The sequence below is a fragment of the Crinia signifera genome, chromosome 3 (assembly GCF_055691185.1).
Source record: "Crinia signifera chromosome 3, ASM5569118v1, whole genome shotgun sequence".
In the NCBI taxonomy this organism is placed as follows: Eukaryota; Metazoa; Chordata; class Amphibia; order Anura; family Myobatrachidae; genus Crinia; species Crinia signifera.
Window position 1 is genome coordinate 71875096 of NC_139219.1, and position 17885 is coordinate 71892980.

At 43.4% G+C, this 17885-nt stretch overlaps 1 protein-coding gene across 2 annotated transcripts in view; it reads left to right on the forward strand.

Annotated features, from left to right (window-relative positions):
* The first annotated feature begins 268 nt into the window (after positions 1 to 268).
* The window catches only part of ATL2 (atlastin GTPase 2), an 85473-nt gene continuing 67856 nt past the window's right edge, over positions 269 to 17885 (forward strand). For both annotated transcript variants that reach the window (XM_083175994.1, XM_083175995.1), the window contains exon 1: positions 269 to 427. In XM_083175994.1, coding sequence (XP_083032120.1) covers positions 346 to 427 — 82 coding nt within the window. In that variant the 5' untranslated portion in view covers positions 269 to 345. The remainder of the gene's footprint in view (positions 428 to 17885) is intronic.

Genomic DNA, 17885 nt, shown 5'->3' on the forward strand with positions numbered 1-17885 from the left:
TATAGTGTGCCACTGTCATGCTTTTCAAATCAATGTGGTACATAAGTTACCAAAGAGCACACATAACTCCAGGCGCTCCAGCAGCTGCTGCCACCACAGTGAGGAAGTCGCTGTCACTGCCTTCAGTCCAGTATATATTGCACTCCGAATGGAATGCACTGGAAGGGCGACCGCTGTCACCTGCAGCTCCGAGTCCGAGTCCACAGTCAGGGACAGGCTGCAGTGCGCATGCGCGGAAGAGGGATCACAGCCGGTCCGGGGCTCCGGGAGTATCTCTAGCCCGACTGCAGAGTGGGTGTGACGTCATCGTAGGGGGCGTGTCTAATTTCAAAACCAAGAGCCAAGATGGCGGAGAGGGGATCGCTGAGGATTCGGAATCGAGCGGATTCGAAGAAAAGCTGGGAGATGAATCACGTTGACGGGCCAGGTACGCGCTATTACGGCGGAGAGCGGCGGCCGGGGGGAGCGCCCGGAGCAGGTGCACGGCACATGGCAGCTGGTCAGGTTACCGCTGCTGTATACGGACAGGGGGGCACCGGGACGCTGCTGCGCGGCCGTATCGGGCTGGCGGCTGGCAGGGTGCGGGCTGGCGGCCAGTGACAGCGTGTATCCCGGTGTATCGCTCCGTCCCCGGCTTCTCCAGCGCGTGACCTGGGACATGTGTGGGGTATACATGGGATGCTGCTGTGTGCTCCTTACACCAAGCGCTGCGGCTGCTGGAGCCATATGGAAAGCCCTGTGGTGTTATGTATCTGGTATATAAGTATGGTGTAATTACTGCCCGCCATAGTCTCCCATATATAGCGCAAGGTATATGTTTGTCCTTGGAAATGTTTCTACAGTACTGTTCAATATTGACATATTGCACAATAACAGTCCCATTCTCTGCATTGTGGGTGTCATTCTTGTTTGTTGATTTCTATAATTAGATCTTTATTGAAAAGGAGTAATTACATTGACAAAAAGTCTTATTTTTTTGTTTTATGTCAGGAACCCTTATGTGTTGGGAATGTTGTACTCCAAGTTCTGCCTATAGGTTACACTGCCTGTCATGTGCCGGATTACACCTGCTCAGTGTCTTTTGGAATTGAAAAGTTAACAGTATCGCACAGTCTGACTGCTGTATGCACATCTGTCCTGCTGCACAGAGGTAGTCTGTATCAGTTCTGGTCTAAAGATGGAAAGTCACTTGACTACTCATGCTGGCGCATAAGTCAGTGACAGCTGCAGTCACCCTGCCAGTGACCTGGTGGTGTCATCTGGAGTATCTATTTTGCCATGTGTTTCTGTCTGTAGAAGAGAGTTCATTCTGTGTCTTTCAAAGTGATTGAATGACATCTTAAGTGTTTTATAATGGTGACAACCTATTACTGTTAATGAATTGTGTGGGGCAGAAAAAATAGTGCCTTTGGGCTGGAGTGTGTTTAGCACGGCGTCGGCTGAAATCCCAGGTCAGAAATCCAGATTGGTAGCCACAACAATGGCACTGGAATTTGAATATCACTGTAGATGCCAATCATAATGATGCTGGCATGTCTTTGTGTTAGGCTGCGCACGGTGAGTGGGGGTCTTGGTTTAGGCACTTAGGGGAAGGTAAGTTAGGGTGGGGTGGGTGTATGGTTAGGTTTTTCGCAGTGAGGGTAAAGTATACTTAACCATCTGCGTAAGGTATTCTTATTACTGGGATGCCTCTGTCAGTTTTCTGCATTCCTACTGCCCGTTTCACAAATCCATTCTCTTGGACTTATTGATTTGCTGTGTTCCATGAATGCATTATCAATTTGACTTCCACTTCTTATCATCAATCGTTACCTGTAACGGTTTCCTGTACTTGTCATTGTTTCTCAAATTCTGTCATTACATTCCAGCTTTTAAGGATATCCATCCTTTTTGTTTAACCATCTGGGCTCAACCATGGTACTCCTTTTAAATCTGGACTGTAATGGCGGAGCATGGGAAACTTTGTTTTAGTGCAGGCATGTCTAAACTATGGCCTTCCAGCTGTTGTAAAACTACAATTCCCACCATGCCTTGCCACAGCTTTGCCATTAGGGATTGCTAAAACTATGGCAAGGCATGCTGGTATGTGTAGTTTCACAAGAGCTGGAGGGCGGGATGCAGTCATTTGATCGACAGGTCATTAGTTCGACAGTGTCTAGGTTGACAGTCAAAAGGTCGACATGGGATTTTTCACTTTTTTGAGCCGACACGTGCCGACAGGCGGAATTTCATGCCCTACCATCCACCAGGGCGTGGTGGGAGAATAAAACGCTTGGCACCATGTCCGACGCATAGCGAGCAATGTGGTGCACTTTAGACTGTGTCCATGTTGACTGTGTTGACATTCAGGTAAAAAAACAGTGAAAAACCCTATGTCGACCTACTGACTCTTGACCTAGACATTGTCGAACTAACGACCTGTCGAGCTATAACCATGTCGACCTTTTCCCATGTAGACCTAGACCACTGTCGACCTTTTCCCATGTCGACCTAATGACTGTTGACCATCATGCTGTAGACCAAATGATTCCAACACCTGGAGGGCCACAGTTTGGACGTATCTGTCTTAGTGGATTTATTACTCCAATATTGAAGTGCATCTGGATTATGTGGGTTCTGTTTATCATATAGCCCCTGAAACTTCTTATTTTCATTGCAACTGTAAAAATTATTCTTGGCTATAGAATATATATATATATATATATATATATATATATATATATATATATATATATATATATATATTTACAGGTTTTTAGCGTTGTGGCAACCACCCCGGTATCTTCTGGTTCAGTAGATAGGTAGATAGCGTAGAAATGAGACAGGCAGCGGCACTCATAGAATTTTTCAAAAGGTGTAATATACACAAAAGCCAACGTTTCGGAGCTGGCACGCCCCTTTGTCAAGGTGTGGGTGAATAACAGAAACATAACAGTGTGCTTACCTTATATAAGGGTGAATATAAGGTAAGCACACTGTTATGTTTCTGTTATTCACCCACACCTTGACACCTTGAAAAATCCTATGAGTTGTTGATGTTGTTTTTTTTTTTTTTTTGCAAGGTCTGTGGTAAGCACTGATTTTACTGTAGTGCTGGTCTGGTAACAGTGTTGTGCGCTTATAATATTCTAGAAAAAATAATATAGTTTGAACAAATCCTTTTAGTTGTATATGTTTTGGCCTTTCATCTGCTATCACCATCCTGAGATAATATGGGAAGCCACTGTCCTCTTTTGAATATATATATATCACACTCTTCTAATGACTCACATGCTGAAGATATTGCTAAGAATCCCTAATTTAGGCATCTAATCTCTTTGAGCACTATTCAATTGTTAGTGCACTGACAATGAGCAGATTGCGCCCAATGAAGCTATTCAATTGTTGGTCCATTTGGGTTTGATAGATTGCCAAAAATAGGCAAAAAGTGACCCATTTCAGTGCTCAAATGAGACTTTTCTCGCTGCGCCGATTAGTTTAATTGGATTTAGCTGCTTTATGCATCTAAACCCTACTCTAATGAGTGTGATAAACAATTGAATATCACACTGATCTTTTGTTTTTTTTTAGACGGGAGAACAGGGGTCATAAATAACTAAATAGCATCAGTGATGGTAGGAAATAATTTAATAAGTGTAAGAGGAAGTTTTTGTAAAGTCCTCAAATGCTGCAAGTTCTTTTGCGAAGAGAATCGGTCAGTGTGGGTTAGGACATTGGGATTAGAACACAGTGATAGGTAAGGAAATAGTTTTTTACTATACGCATATTTTACATATTTTAGGCGCTGTGCAGCTCGGAGGGTATGTGCTCCCTATGTGATAACTGTACTTAATGTTACCTTCCTGGCTGTTGCAGCGACCAGTGGCGCCGCTGATGGCTGCCTAGGCGCTGTGCAGCTCGGCGGGTATGTGTTCCCCACATGTAATGTCTTAATGTAATGTATGTAATGCCTTCACCCCCCCACCTTCATCCCTGCTTGATGCTGCACTGTAAATCCACAAAAAATTCCTAGTGTGCGCAAGCATACATGGCCAATAAAGTTGATTCTGATTCTGATTCTGATGTATATTGGTCAGTGGGATAAAATCTTTTCACGGTACTTGTGTAGTTTCATGGCGCCTTGCGTCCAGCTGCGGAGCTGTAAACTCCATGATAGTTCGTACCCCCACTATTCATGTTGGCATGGAGTTGATTTTAGTTAGCGTGGCGAGCGTAGCATGGGCGAGCCCCGCAAGGGGACACAGATGCTGGTGCCATGAAAGTACACCCTTTTCACTTTTTTTTGATTTAAAATAAAAACATAACTCTCTAAAAAGACATGGTATTTCTGGTACATGCAATAATGCTGAATCTTTGTTTTCCCCTGGTCGAAAGGCAAAACAGGAATAATAAAAAACAAAAATTACATATAAAAAGGAAAATTGGGAAATTAATTTACACATTTCAACTTGAAGTATGTTCTACCTTCACCTCCTGTTATACATTTCATCATATAGAGCACTATCAGCCTAAAGGCCCATACACACTTGACGATTTTCACCTGAAAATCGTTCAAAACAGCCGTTTTGAGCGATTTTCAATTGAAAATTGCCTAGTGTGTATGCCCCACAGATTGCCTCCTAGCGATGATGCGCGCTCCCGCATCATCGCTAACGAGGTCCCACGTCGGCTGGTTTTACCAGCATGCCAGCGATGATGGATGGTTTTTTATCCATCATCGCTGTATGTGTACGCTGCACGGGCTGAAAGATTAACCACTTTCAGCCCGTGTGCCGCCCCTCCGCCTCCCCCTGCTCCCTCCCCCCTCCCCCTGCTCCCAGCACGGAGACAGAGCAGGGGGAAAAAGACACTGCCAGTGCCAGCAGTCGCAGCAAGCCCGCCGCCACGCAGCAGCTCCCGGTCCCCCATGTCACCTGTCCTCCTCTTCCTCTGTCAGCACTCGGTGCCAGCGGCAAAGTGCTTCCAGCCGCCCCCTGCTCGCAAGTGTCCCCCTGCTGTCACTGCCACCAATGCAAGGTGTCCATATATATATATATATATATATATATATATATATATATATATATATATATATATATATATATATATATATATATATATATATATATATATATATATATATATATATATATATATATATAAATAAATGACCACTGCCACAATGCAAGGCTATATATATTATATATATATATATATATATATATATATATATATATATATATATAACCACTAACACCAATGCAAGGCTTCCTAATATTAATATATATATATATATATATATATGTGTGTGTGTATATATCTCTATATCTATATATATATAGATTCGGTATGGAATCCCAGCGGTCGGAATCCCGACCGCCGAAATCCCAACAGGGGGGGGGGGACGTGGATTGCCCCCCCTTGCGGGCTCGCCACGCAGCGCGCCCGGTGCCTCGCTACGCTCGGCGCGCTAATTTATTCTCCCTCTATGGGTGTCGTGGACACCCACGTAGGGAGAAAGTTTCAGGATTTCGGCGGTCGGGATTCCAGCGTCGGGATTTTGACCACCGGGAATCCGATCGCCGGGAAATTAACCGCATCCCATATATATGCCCACCAATGTATATTATAGCGGTAACGGCCAGGGCGGCGTTTACCTGATCGCTGGGCTCCCAATATACGCAGCCCAGCGATCAGTTCTGAATCAGGACCCAAGAACAGAAACACATTGAAATTAAAGGGCCCCTGCTCCCACTCTTGGAATATAAACCCCGCCCATTATGTAAATATCCTTTTATAATGAAAGATTTTCATCAAAGTCTTTCGCCGGTTGAAAATCTCTCGCTCTTTGGTGAAAATAGCTCAGTGTGTACGAACTACTTTGGTGAAAGATATATCTTTCAGAGATTTTGGCAAAGTCTTTTGAAATGAAAATCTTTAAGTGTGTATGGGCCTTAAGTAAAGTGAATTCATTGCTCAGCAAATGTGCAGGATATTTTGCATATGGTCATGGGAGATATGTACAATCATTTCATACATGTGTACTGATGAAATATTTCTTAAGGAGTAGTCGCCTGGGTTGATTCCCCAATTTTATGGACTTTTTCATACTTGACTGTTTCTATTTGTAGTCCACGTGGATGGTAAAGTGTTCCAAATGTAGTGTTCATTCTAGCACCCGCCATCTTTGAAAACCCATGTTGTTCCTCTTCCCTGCCTGGGGTGTCACTGTCTGCTGTAGTGCTTCTAGCACAGTGTGGTCTGTATATCAGCACTAATATGCAAACCAGACCGGTGCTAAAAACACCACAGCAGACTGCAACACCACAGGCAGGGGAGTGGAACTGCATGGGTTTAAATCTCATATCATTTTAGTTTTCAGGTAACAAAATGTTGAGAATACACAGCCTGTGAAAGCTGCTTCTCAGAACTCTAGCACAGCGGTTCTCAAACTGTGGGTCCCGACCTTCTCAGCATGGGGTCACGACTCAATGTTGCTGACCATCAGGCTGATGACTTTTCTAATCTCAGTCAGTGGTTCAAGGAGTCTGAAAAGTCTGTTGAATGGCCTATTACATGGGTCTTCAAACTGTGGCCCTCCAGATGTTGTGGAACTACAAATCCCAGCATGCCTTGCCACAGTTTTAACATTCCCTTATAGCAAAACTTTGGCAAGGCATGCTGGGATTTGTAGTTTCACAACATCTGGAGGGCCGCAGTTTGAAGACCCATGGCCTATTACTTCAGACTCCTCATCATTTTGTGGCTCCCCAATACTGCCATGTACCGTATTTATCGGCGTATAACACGCACCTTCATTTTAAGAGGGGATTTCTAAATAAAAACTTTATTACAGTGTTTATTAACATAATTGATTATCTGTAAAAGAAAAAAAAAATCCACCTTGAATAACAGAAGCAGGGCAGCACAGTTAGCACAGAAATCCTTCTCCTCCTCCAGGCTACAGCCAGCGCTTGGGAAGGCTGATGACGCTGCTGTAGCCAGGGAGGAAGGAGTCACTGTGCAGGGAGGAGTTTTAAGTGTGCTGCTGCTGCGAGGACCCGACGGTGAGCAGCAGCAGCAGCAGCAGAGAACACGCGATTAGTAGGCGCCCCGTGGATGACAGGGAGGAGTTTTAAGCGTGCTGCTGCTGCGAGGACCCGACGCTGAGCAGCAGCAGCAGCAGAGAACGCGCGATTAGTAGGCGTCCCGTGGATGACAGCAACGCGCATAACAGCAACACCTGGCATTACAGGCATTACAGGTACCCGCCGGGTGAAATTACCGCCGTATAGCACGCATATCGGCGTATAACACGCACCCATCTTTTCCCTCTATTTTCAGGGGGAAAAAAGTGCGTGTTATACGCCGATAAATACGGTATGTGCTGTCTGCTGACTACACATGTGACGTGATGACCTTCTGCAGTAACTTGCTGGGGTCCTGTAATTATTTTCAACGTCTGATGGGGTCCCAGAGTGAAATAGTTTGAGGACCCCTGATCTAGAACACAGAGATAAGGAAGGAAATAGTTTTTACTATACGCATATTTTTATATATTATATATTATCTCTGTTTAGTGAGAGGGGGTCTCACTACACCAAGAACTTTTTTTTTTTTTTTTTTTCGGCCTTGATATTAACCCCTTCACGACATTTGACGTATATATACGTCATGGCCGGGAAGTACTTCCCGACCGTTGACGTATATATACGTCATGGCTTAAAACTGTCACTGCGTCTAGAGACGCAGTGACAGAGGGACGATGTCTGCTGTCCCTGACAGCAGACATGTCCGTGCATGCCCAGGGGGGGCTGCGATGCCGCCCCCCCGTCGGCGATCGCTGTGATTGGCTGTTCAGTGTGAACAGCCATTCACAGCGTTTTCTGTGTCACCGGCGAATAACGTTCGCCGGTGACACGGGATCGGAGGTAATTGGTGCTGTAAAGTACAGCACCAATCACCGCGGGGTGTAAGGGTGACACTGGTGTCACCCCACCTCACCCCGCCCGCCCCCAAAGGCCGTGATTGGTCCGTCGGACCGACGGACCAATCACAGCCAAGGAGGGGGGTTTAAACTAACGGTGACTGCACTGCAGACGCCATTCCGGTCTGGAATAGCGTGCAGTGCGGTCACCGTGCCCAGCTGCCGCCAATACTGACCAGAACCCATCCAAATACTTACCTGATCACTGCCTAGATATTGCTTATTCTTGTGACATCTTGTGACATCCTGTGACATCTTGTGCTGCTGCGAGTTATTAGATAGTTATTAGATAGAGAGAGAGATAGAGAGAGATAGAGAGAGATAGAGAGAGATAGAGAGAGATAGAGAGAGATAGAGAGAGATAGAGAGAGATAGAGAGAGATAGAGAGGCCTAGTGCTATATTTTGTGCTGCTGCAGTGTGATAGATAGAGAGATAGAGAGAGATAGAGAGAGAGAGATAGAGAGAGAGATAGTGACAGATAGTGACAGATTGTGCTATATATTTTTTATATAACTGAAAGAGATAGAGAGAGATAGAGAGAGATAGAGAGGCCTAGTGCTATATTTTGTGCTGCTGCAGTGTGATAGAGCTATAGATAGATAGAGAGAGATAGAGAGAGATAGAGAGAGAGATAGAGAGAGATAGAGAGATAGTGACAGATTGTGCTATATATTTTTTATATAACTGACTGCTGCCCCCCCTTTTGTGCTGATCAGTATAAATTAACTGATCAGCAACTTTTTGGGGGCGCAGGTTTTTTTTTATATATAGATATACCTGTCAGTGCTGCTGCTGCAGTGTTATAGAGTGATAGATAGTGAGAGATAGAGAGATAGAGAGAGATAGTGACAGAGAGTGATAGAGAGTGCTAAATTTTGTGTCTGCTGCCCCCGCCTTTTGTGCTGATCACTATATCTGAGGTGATCAGCAACTTTTTGGGGGTACAGAGGTTTTTTTTTTTATATATATACCTGTCAGTTGCTGCCAGTTGCACTGTCAGTTGCACCAAAGGTTGTGCACCTGCTGCCCCTCACTGGTAATCAGTGTCGCATCACTGATCACCTTTTTTTATTTTTTGTGAGTGCTGTGGGGTCTTTTTTAAATTTTTTTTTTACACACACTGTGATTTTGTGTGTGTCCTGTGGCCACTGTGCGCTGATCAGTGACGTACATCACTGATCAGCTTTTTCGGCACAGGGTTGATCTATTTTTTTTTTTTTTTATCAAATTCCTGTTGCCTTTGAGCGCTGTTCAGTGACGGACGTTACTGACCAACATCTGTGCTCAATTTTTGGCGCAGGACCTTTTTTTTTTTTTTTAACCCCTTCCATTTTTTTTTTTTTTTAACCCCTTCCATTTTTTTTTTTTTTGTATTTTTTTTTTCTGCACTACATACACACCACACACTACATACCCCCCTGGTTGAAATAAAGTTTGTACCCCCCCCTACACTATACACGTGTTGAAACATTTCACTACCAGTAACACAAAAATATAAATGTCATCCCAAATGTCATCCCAAATGTCGTCCCAGTCATCCAGGAGAATGTATTCAGTGGAGGAGGCATATGCCATGCTTGCCTCTGACTCTGACACAGCCAGTGAGGCAAGCGGGGAATTTGAAGGATTCGTCTTAAGCTCTTCTTCCTCCTCTGGTGATGAGGGACCCCCTCAAAGACGCCCCCGTAGAGCAGCTGAGACCCCCCCCCCAATAATTGATCTCGTATGGACCCCACCACCAGACAATTTTGAGCCCCAGGTTCCTGAGTTTTTGGCCATCCCAGGAATCCAATTTGATTCAACAGGTCTCAGAGAAATTGACTTTTTCAAATTATTTTTCTCTGATGATTTTATAAATTTAATGGTGGACCAAACTAATTTATATGCCCAGCAGTTTATTGCTCAAAACCCCACGTCATCATTTGCTAGGTGGACCCCTGTAGATGCAGTAGAGATGATGACGTTTTGGGGTCTGGTGTTACACATGGGCATAGTAAAAAAGCCACAAATTAGGCAATATTGGAGTACAGATGTTCTGTACAGCACCCCATTTCACCGTATGGCCATGCCCCGGGCTCGTTTTGAGGCAATCCATAAATTTATACATTACACCGATAATGCACAGTGCCCACCCAGAGATGATCCCACCTTTGACAGGCTATTCAAAGTCAGGCCGGTCATTGATCATTTCAGTGCCAAATTTGCAGAGCTATACATCCCTGATAAATGTATTAGTATCGACGAGTCCCTTATACATTTTAAAGGAAGGGTTAAATTCCGCCAGTACCTTCCCAGTAAGAGGGCAAGGTATGGCATAAAAATGTATAAGCTGTGTGAAAGCACCACAGGGTACACCCACAAGTTTAGGGTATATGAAGGGAAGGATTCAAGAATTGAACCACCAGAATGCCCCCCCCTCCCTCGTAGGTGTTAGTGGAAAAATTGTCTGGGATTTAATGCACCCCTTCCTGGATAAGGGTTATCACCTCTATGTGGATAACTTTTACACCAGCATCCCCCTGTTTAAGGCCCTTGGTTCAAGAGGTACAGCAGCTTGCGGTACTGTGCGCAAGAACCAAAGAGGCCTCCCCAAAACGCACATTGCCCAAGTAATGAGAAGGGGTGAAAGCAGGGGAATATGCACCGAAAATATGTTGTTGGTCAAATATAAGGACAAGAGGGATGTCCTTATACTGACAACAATTCATGGAGACAGTACCACCTCCATCCCTGTACGAGGTACCAGTACCCACACCTCAAAACCAAATTGTATCCTAGATTACAATAAGTACATGGGCGGAGTGGATCTTTCAGATCAGGTACTGAAGCCGTACAGTGCCCTGCGGAAAACAAATATCTGGTACAAGAAGCTGGCCGTGTATATCATCCAGATGGCACTGTATAACGCTTACGTGCTATTCCGTTCTACCGGCCAGAGGGGGACATTTATGCACTTTCAAGAGGAAGTCATAAAGAGCCTAATATTTGGGAATCAGCAGGCAGAGGGCCCCAGTACTTCTAGTACTGGCCCCCGTATTGTACCAGGGCAGCATTTTCCCAACGAAATCCCCTCCACTGCAAGAAAGGGCAGGACACAAAAAAGGTGCAAAGTTTGCTATAAAAAGGGAATAAGAAAGGATACTATTTTCCACTGTGAAACTTGCCCCGACAAACCCGGCCTATGTATAAAGGAGTGTTTCAAAATATACCACACATCTATGGATTATTAGGTTCATCATTTCACCGTGCTTCGGGGGTCTTGCTAATGCCACATAGCACCCACCATTCATTCCACCAGAATCTGAGCTGCAAAATCCAAAAATCACTCCTTCCCTTCTGAGTCCTGCCATGCACCCAACTGGTATTTTTTGGTCACATGTGAGGCATTGCCGTACTCTGGAGAAATGGGGGCACAGATTTTGGGGTGCTTTGTCTCCTTCATTCCTTGTGAAAATGAAAAATTTTGAGCCAGAAGTACATTTTTGTGTAAAAAAATGTATTTTTTTCATTTTCACTGCCCAGTTGTACCAAAATTGATGAAACCCCTGGGGGTTTGAAATGTACACTATACCCCTAGATGAATTCCCTGAGGGGTGTAGTTTGCAAAATGGGGTCACTTGTGGGGGGGTTCCACTGTATTGGTAATGCAACATAGCACCCACCATTCATTCCACCAAAATCTGTGCTCCAAAATCCAAAAATCACTCCTTCCCTTCTGAGTCCTGCCATGCACCCAACTGGTATTTTTTGGTCACATGTGAGGCATTGCCGTACTCTGGAGAAATGGGGGCACAGATTTTGGGGTGCTTTGTCTCCTTCATTCCTTGTGAAAATGAAAAATTTTGAGCCAGAAGTACATTTTTGTGTAAAAAAATGTATTTTTTTCATTTTCACTGCCCAGTTGTACCAAAATTGATGAAACCCCTGGGGGTTTGAAATGTACACTATACCCCTAGATGAATTCCCTGAGGGGTGTAGTTTGCAAAATGGGGTCACTTGTGGGGGGGTTCCACTGTATTGGTAATGCAACATAGCACCCACCATTCATTCCACCAAAATCTGTGCTCCAAAATCCAAAAATCACTCCTTCCCTTCTGAGTCCTGCCATGCACCCAACTGGTATTTTTTGGTCACATGTGAGGCATTGCCGTACTCTGGAGAAATGGGGGCACAGATTTTGGGGTGCTTTGTCTCCTTCATTCCTTGTGAAAATGAAAAATTTTGAGCCAGAAGTACATTTTTGTGTAAAAAAATGTATTTTTTTCATTTTCACTGCCCAGTTGTACCAAAATTGATGAAACCCCTGGGGGTTTGAAATGTACACTATACCCCTAGATGAATTCCCTGAGGGGTGTAGTTTGCAAAATGGGGTCACTTGTGGGGGGGTTCCACTGTATTGGTGCTTGGGGGGTCTTGCTAATGCGACATAGCACCCACCATTCATTCCACCAAAATCTTTGCTGCAAAATCCAAAAATCACTCCTTCCCTTCTGAGTCCTGCCATGCACCCAACTGGTATTTTTTGGTCACATGTGAGGCATTGCCGTACTCGGGAGAAATTGGGGCACAGATTTTGGGGTGCTTTGTCTCCTTCATTCCTTGTGAAAATGAAAAATTTTGAGCCAGAACTGCATGTTTGTGTAAAAAAATGTAATTTTCCATTTTCACATCCCAGTTGTACCAAAATTGGTGAAACCCCTGGGGGTTTGAAATGTACACTATACCCCTAGATGAATTCCCTGAGGGGTGTAGTTTGCAAAATGGGGTCACTTGTGGGGGGGTTCCACTGTATTGGTGCTTGGGGGGTCTTGCTAATGCGACATAGCACCCACCAAAATTCCACCAGAATCTGAGCTGCAAAATCCAAAAATCACTCCTTCCCTTCTAAGTCCTGCCATGCACCCAACTGGTATTTTTTGGTCACATGTGAGGCATTGCCGTACTCGGGAGAAATTGGGGCACAGATTTTGGGGTGCTTTGTCTCCTTCATTCCTTGTGAAAATGAAAAATTTTGAGCCAGAACTGCATGTTTGTGTAAAAAAATGTAATTTTCCATTTTCACATCCCAGTTGTACCAAAATTGGTGAAACCCCTGGGGGTTTGAAATATACACTATACCCCTAGATGAATTCCCTGAGGGGTGTAGTTTGCAAAATGGGGTCACTTGTGGGGGGGTTCCACTGTATTGGTGCTTGGGGGGTCTTGCTAATGCGACATAGCACCCACCAAAATTCCACCAGAATCTGAGCTGCAAAATCCAAAAATCACTCCTTCCCTTCTAAGTCCTGCCATGCACCCAACTGGTATTTTTTGGTCACATGTGAGGCATTGCCGTACTCGGGAGAAATTGGGGCACAGATTTTGGGGTGCTTTGTCTCCTTCATTCCTTGTGAAAATGAAAAATTTTGAGCCAGAACTGCATGTTTGTGTAAAAAAATGTAATTTTCCATTTTCACATCCCAGTTGTATCAAAATTGATGAAACCCCTGGGGGTTTGAAATGTACACTATACCCCTAGATGAATTCCCTGAGGGGTGTACTTTGCAAAATGGGGTGACTTGTGGGGGGGTTCCACTGTATTGGTGCTTTGGGAGTCTTGCTAATGCATCATAGTACCCACCATTCATTCCACCAAAATCTTTGCTGCAAAATCCAAAAATCACTCCTTCCCTTCTGAGTCCTGCCATGCACCCAACTGGTATTTTTTGGTCACATGTGAGGCATTGCCGTACTCGGGAGAAATTGGGGCACAGATTTTGGGGTGCTTTGTCTCCTTCATTCCTTGTGAAAATGAAAAATTTTGAGCCAGAACTGCATGTTTGTGTAAAAAAATGTAATTTTTCATTTTCACATCCCAGTTGTACCAAAATTGGTGAAACCCCTGGGGGTTTGAAATGTACACTATACCCCTAGATGAATTCCCTGAGGGGTGTACTTTGCAAAATGGGGTGACTTGTGGGGGGGTTCCACTGTATTGGTGCTTTGGGAGTCTTGCTAATGCATCATAGTACCCACCATTCATTCCACCAAAATCTTTGCTGCAAAATCCAAAAATCACTCCTTCCCTTCTGAGTCCTGCCATGCACCCAACTGGTATTTTTTGGTCACATGTGAGGCATTGCCGTACTCGGGAGAAATTGGGGCACAGATTTTGGGGTGCTTTGTCTCCTTCATTCCTTGTGAAAATGAAAAATTTTGAGCCAGAACTGCATGTTTGTGTAAAAAAATGTAATTTTTCATTTTCACATCCCAGTTGTACCAAAATTGGTGAAACCCCTGGGGGTTTGAAATGTACACTATACCCCTAGATGAATTCCCTGAGGGGTGTAGATTGCAAAATGGGGTGACTTGTGGGGGAGGTTCCTAACTTTTAGCACTTATGGTGCCTAGAAACCTACATGGTGCCTAAAAAAAAATCTCATAAAAAGGAGGCTCCAAAATCAAGTAGGTGCTCCTTCTATTATGAAGCCTGTGGTTTGGTCAACGTGCACACTAGGGCCACATATAGGATATTTTTGAAAACAAAAGAATTGGGGGAATCAATTTTTAGTCACATTTCTCTAGTAAAATCTACTGTATTTGTTAGAAAAATGTATTAAAATTGAAACTCTGCAAAAAAAAAGAAATTTTGAAATTTCACCTACACTTTGTTTTAATTCCTGTGAAACACCTAAAGGGTTAACAAACTTCCAAAATGCTGTTTTGAATACTGTGAGGGGTGCAGTTTTTGAAATGGCATCATTTATGGGGGTGTCTCACATACAAGTCCCTCAAAGTCACATCAGAACTGAACTGGTCCCTAAAAAAATCAGTGTTTGAAATTTTCTTGAAAATTTGAGAATTTGCTAGTCATATTTGAAGCCTCCTAGTGTCCAAAAAAATGAAAAGGGGGTTGAAATAATGATGGCAACATAAAGTAGACATATGGTCTATGTTAGTTATTAACTATTTTGAGTGGTATGATTATTTGTCTCACAAGCAGAAAATTTAACATTTTGCATATTGCTAAATTTTCCATTTTTTCACGATATTTTGGTATTTTTCACAAAAAAACACAGACTGTATCGACCAAAATTTACCACTAACTTGAAGTACAATGTGTCACGAGAAAACAATCTCAAAATCACTGGGATAAGTAAAAGCAAAAAAAAGTTATCCCCACTTAAGTGAGACATGTCAGATTTGAAAAAAAGGGCTCTGTCATGAAGGCACAAACTGGCTCTGTCATGAAGGGGTTAAGCCCACAGTTTACTAGGATGGTGACAGGTGGAGATCTAAGCACTACACTGATGTGATACTGTATATATTAATCAGGGCTGTGGAGTCGGAGGAAATTTTGAGTACCTGGAGTCGGCAAACAATGCACCGACTCCGAAAATTATAATTGACTTTTCTACTGTAAGAATAAAGACCAATGCATGCAGTGCCTCACGTAACCGCAAAACAAACACGTTAAGTGACTGTGAAAAAGCATGCTTTCCATGTGCTTCACTATATGGCACGCAACGCACAATTCCTCCAACCATCCAACTAGTTGCTTGGATGGAATAAAAAAATCTGGTACTGGATGGGAGCAAATGTAATATTTACTTCAGAAATTTGCTCTCAAAAAATCTGGAAAAGGACAAAAACTGTCGCTCAGACACAGTACTGTAGTTTGATTTAAACAATTTGAATGTTTTTGTCCATTTTCCTGGGGTTGTGAGCACATTTCTGATTGTCCTTTGCTCCCATCCAGTACCAGATCTTTATTCCATCCAAGCAACTAGTTGGATGGTTGGAGGAAAGTTGGTCTGATGTGTGGCCAGCATAAGCCTTTCCTTACGCTGGTTCATATTGATGTACAGGCACCATTTTTCGTCACTAGTAACTATTCGGTAAAGAAATCTTTCCTTGTGTCCATGAATTGAACGGTGACGAGCAAGCAAACCAGCGGAGATTGTGGCTCGTTGATTTTTGTTGTCGTCACAAAGCATGCGGAACTCATGCTCCACACTTCTGAACCTTTCCTATTGTTTTTGTTCCCAAAACAACCAAATAATGTGTTTTTTATCTTTGAACTGGTAAAGTTCCTGTTCCTGATGTTTATGCCTACTGCTACTATCCATCCATTTAATTATTAATTAATAAAAAAAATGAATAAAACTTTGTTTTCATTGTGTTTGTCCTTTGCTTAAACTGGTCAATACAGTAGACTGTTGGCTTACCAGCCTCTATTTTCTGTAGTAATAATATGTATGTTGCCTTTCTTTCCTTCAAGGAATGTATCAAATACATTCGCATATTAATACAGAGGAGTCGGAGTCGAGTAGTCGGCGTCAGAAGTACGAGGGGTCGGAGTCGGAACATTTATCTACCGACTCCACAGCCCTGATTTTAATAGTGTGGTTGTACTCCATTTTCTGTATTAAATGTTTTCTTGTTTGTTCAGTTTGCTGTTGGATTCTGCATTTTAATATGTTTTTTTTGTTTTCTTCAATAAAGTAAAACAAGTAACTCTGTGGGTGTTGGCAGTAATGAACCAAGCTTTGACAAATGAATGCAAAGAAGGTGGTGGATCACTGAAGAGATGAAGTGATAAATTGGTAATACAGTAGTTTGTCCCTGGTTTACGGAGACCTGACTGGCTACCTGTATGTTATTTTCCTTTTTTAAATAGATATTTGCCTTGAGTATTATCAAACCTTAGCTCTAATTTCAGGCTTACATAAGTTTCCCTGCGGCTGAAGTATCTTCTTACCAAGGTTATTTATTGCATCGGCTGTATCTGTGTTTGTTATGTCATGCAGTTCAGGCCTCAAAGTGATCACAAATAAGATCTTCAATATAACAAGAAAATTATTGTAAAGTTGAGTAAAGAAAAATGAGTTTTCTCTTTCATCCATCTGGTTACACAGCTCAACCATGGGATGTAGGAGGGTCCAAAGGAGCCAGCCACATATGCTAAAGCTTTGAGAGGCAGGCTCCTCCCTTCTGCATTCCTCAGTTCGTTTTAGGTGCCCACCGGAGTGGGTACTATGCTGACGGGATAGAGCTAGGGTGTTTTTTTTTTTTTATTTTATTAATATTACATCTTCGTTGGTGCAGGCACAGTGTGAGACTTCCAGAAGAAGTCTCATCACACTGACAGCGCAGCAGGGGCCGACAGAAGCGTGTCCTGTCAGCTCCCTGTGTGCTGAGAGACACTGCTGGTCTCTCAACACAGGGCTCATCCCACACTTTGGAGCTGGAAGGAGATTTTTCCTGCAGGGTGAGGAAGGCTTGTGATCAAGCAGAAACGCGTTGGCGGAGGTTTTTAAAGGACATAGAGGCCATTGGACTGGACATATTGTCATACCATGTGAGGCTATTCTGGGAGGACTATTTTCGGTGGAGGCCTGGGATCCCACTGAGAACCATTCCTCTGACTGTCCATTGAGCGACATAAATAGCCTTGATGATAAGGCCAGACACGGTACTATGCCAATTTATTGTGTGTATTATTGTTTTTTAATAAATTGTTACAGTTTCACACTGTGCAATATTGACTCTTAAACCGAGGTATACAAGTGAAGGAGAAAGGGAATCTTATTTTGAACATCAGACGACATTATAATATAGATCTAGACTCTGAGGAGGATGGGTAGTATGTGGAAGATATGTCATGGGATCAGAGGGATCAAAGTGGCCTTGTTACCGGAGGTGCAAACCTTCCTTCAAGGGGTTACCAGTCTTAAGCCTCCTTATAGCCAACCAGTGGATCCTTGTGACTTATCCTTGGTGTTATCTGTGTTACAGAAACCACAGTTTGAACTGTTAAGGTCGGCTGACCTGAAGTTTCTTACTTGGAAACTAACTTTTTTGTTGGTGATCGCGCCTGCAAGTTGTGTATCTGAGTTAGGGGCCTTGTCTTGCAAGTCTCCGTTTTTGGTATTTCA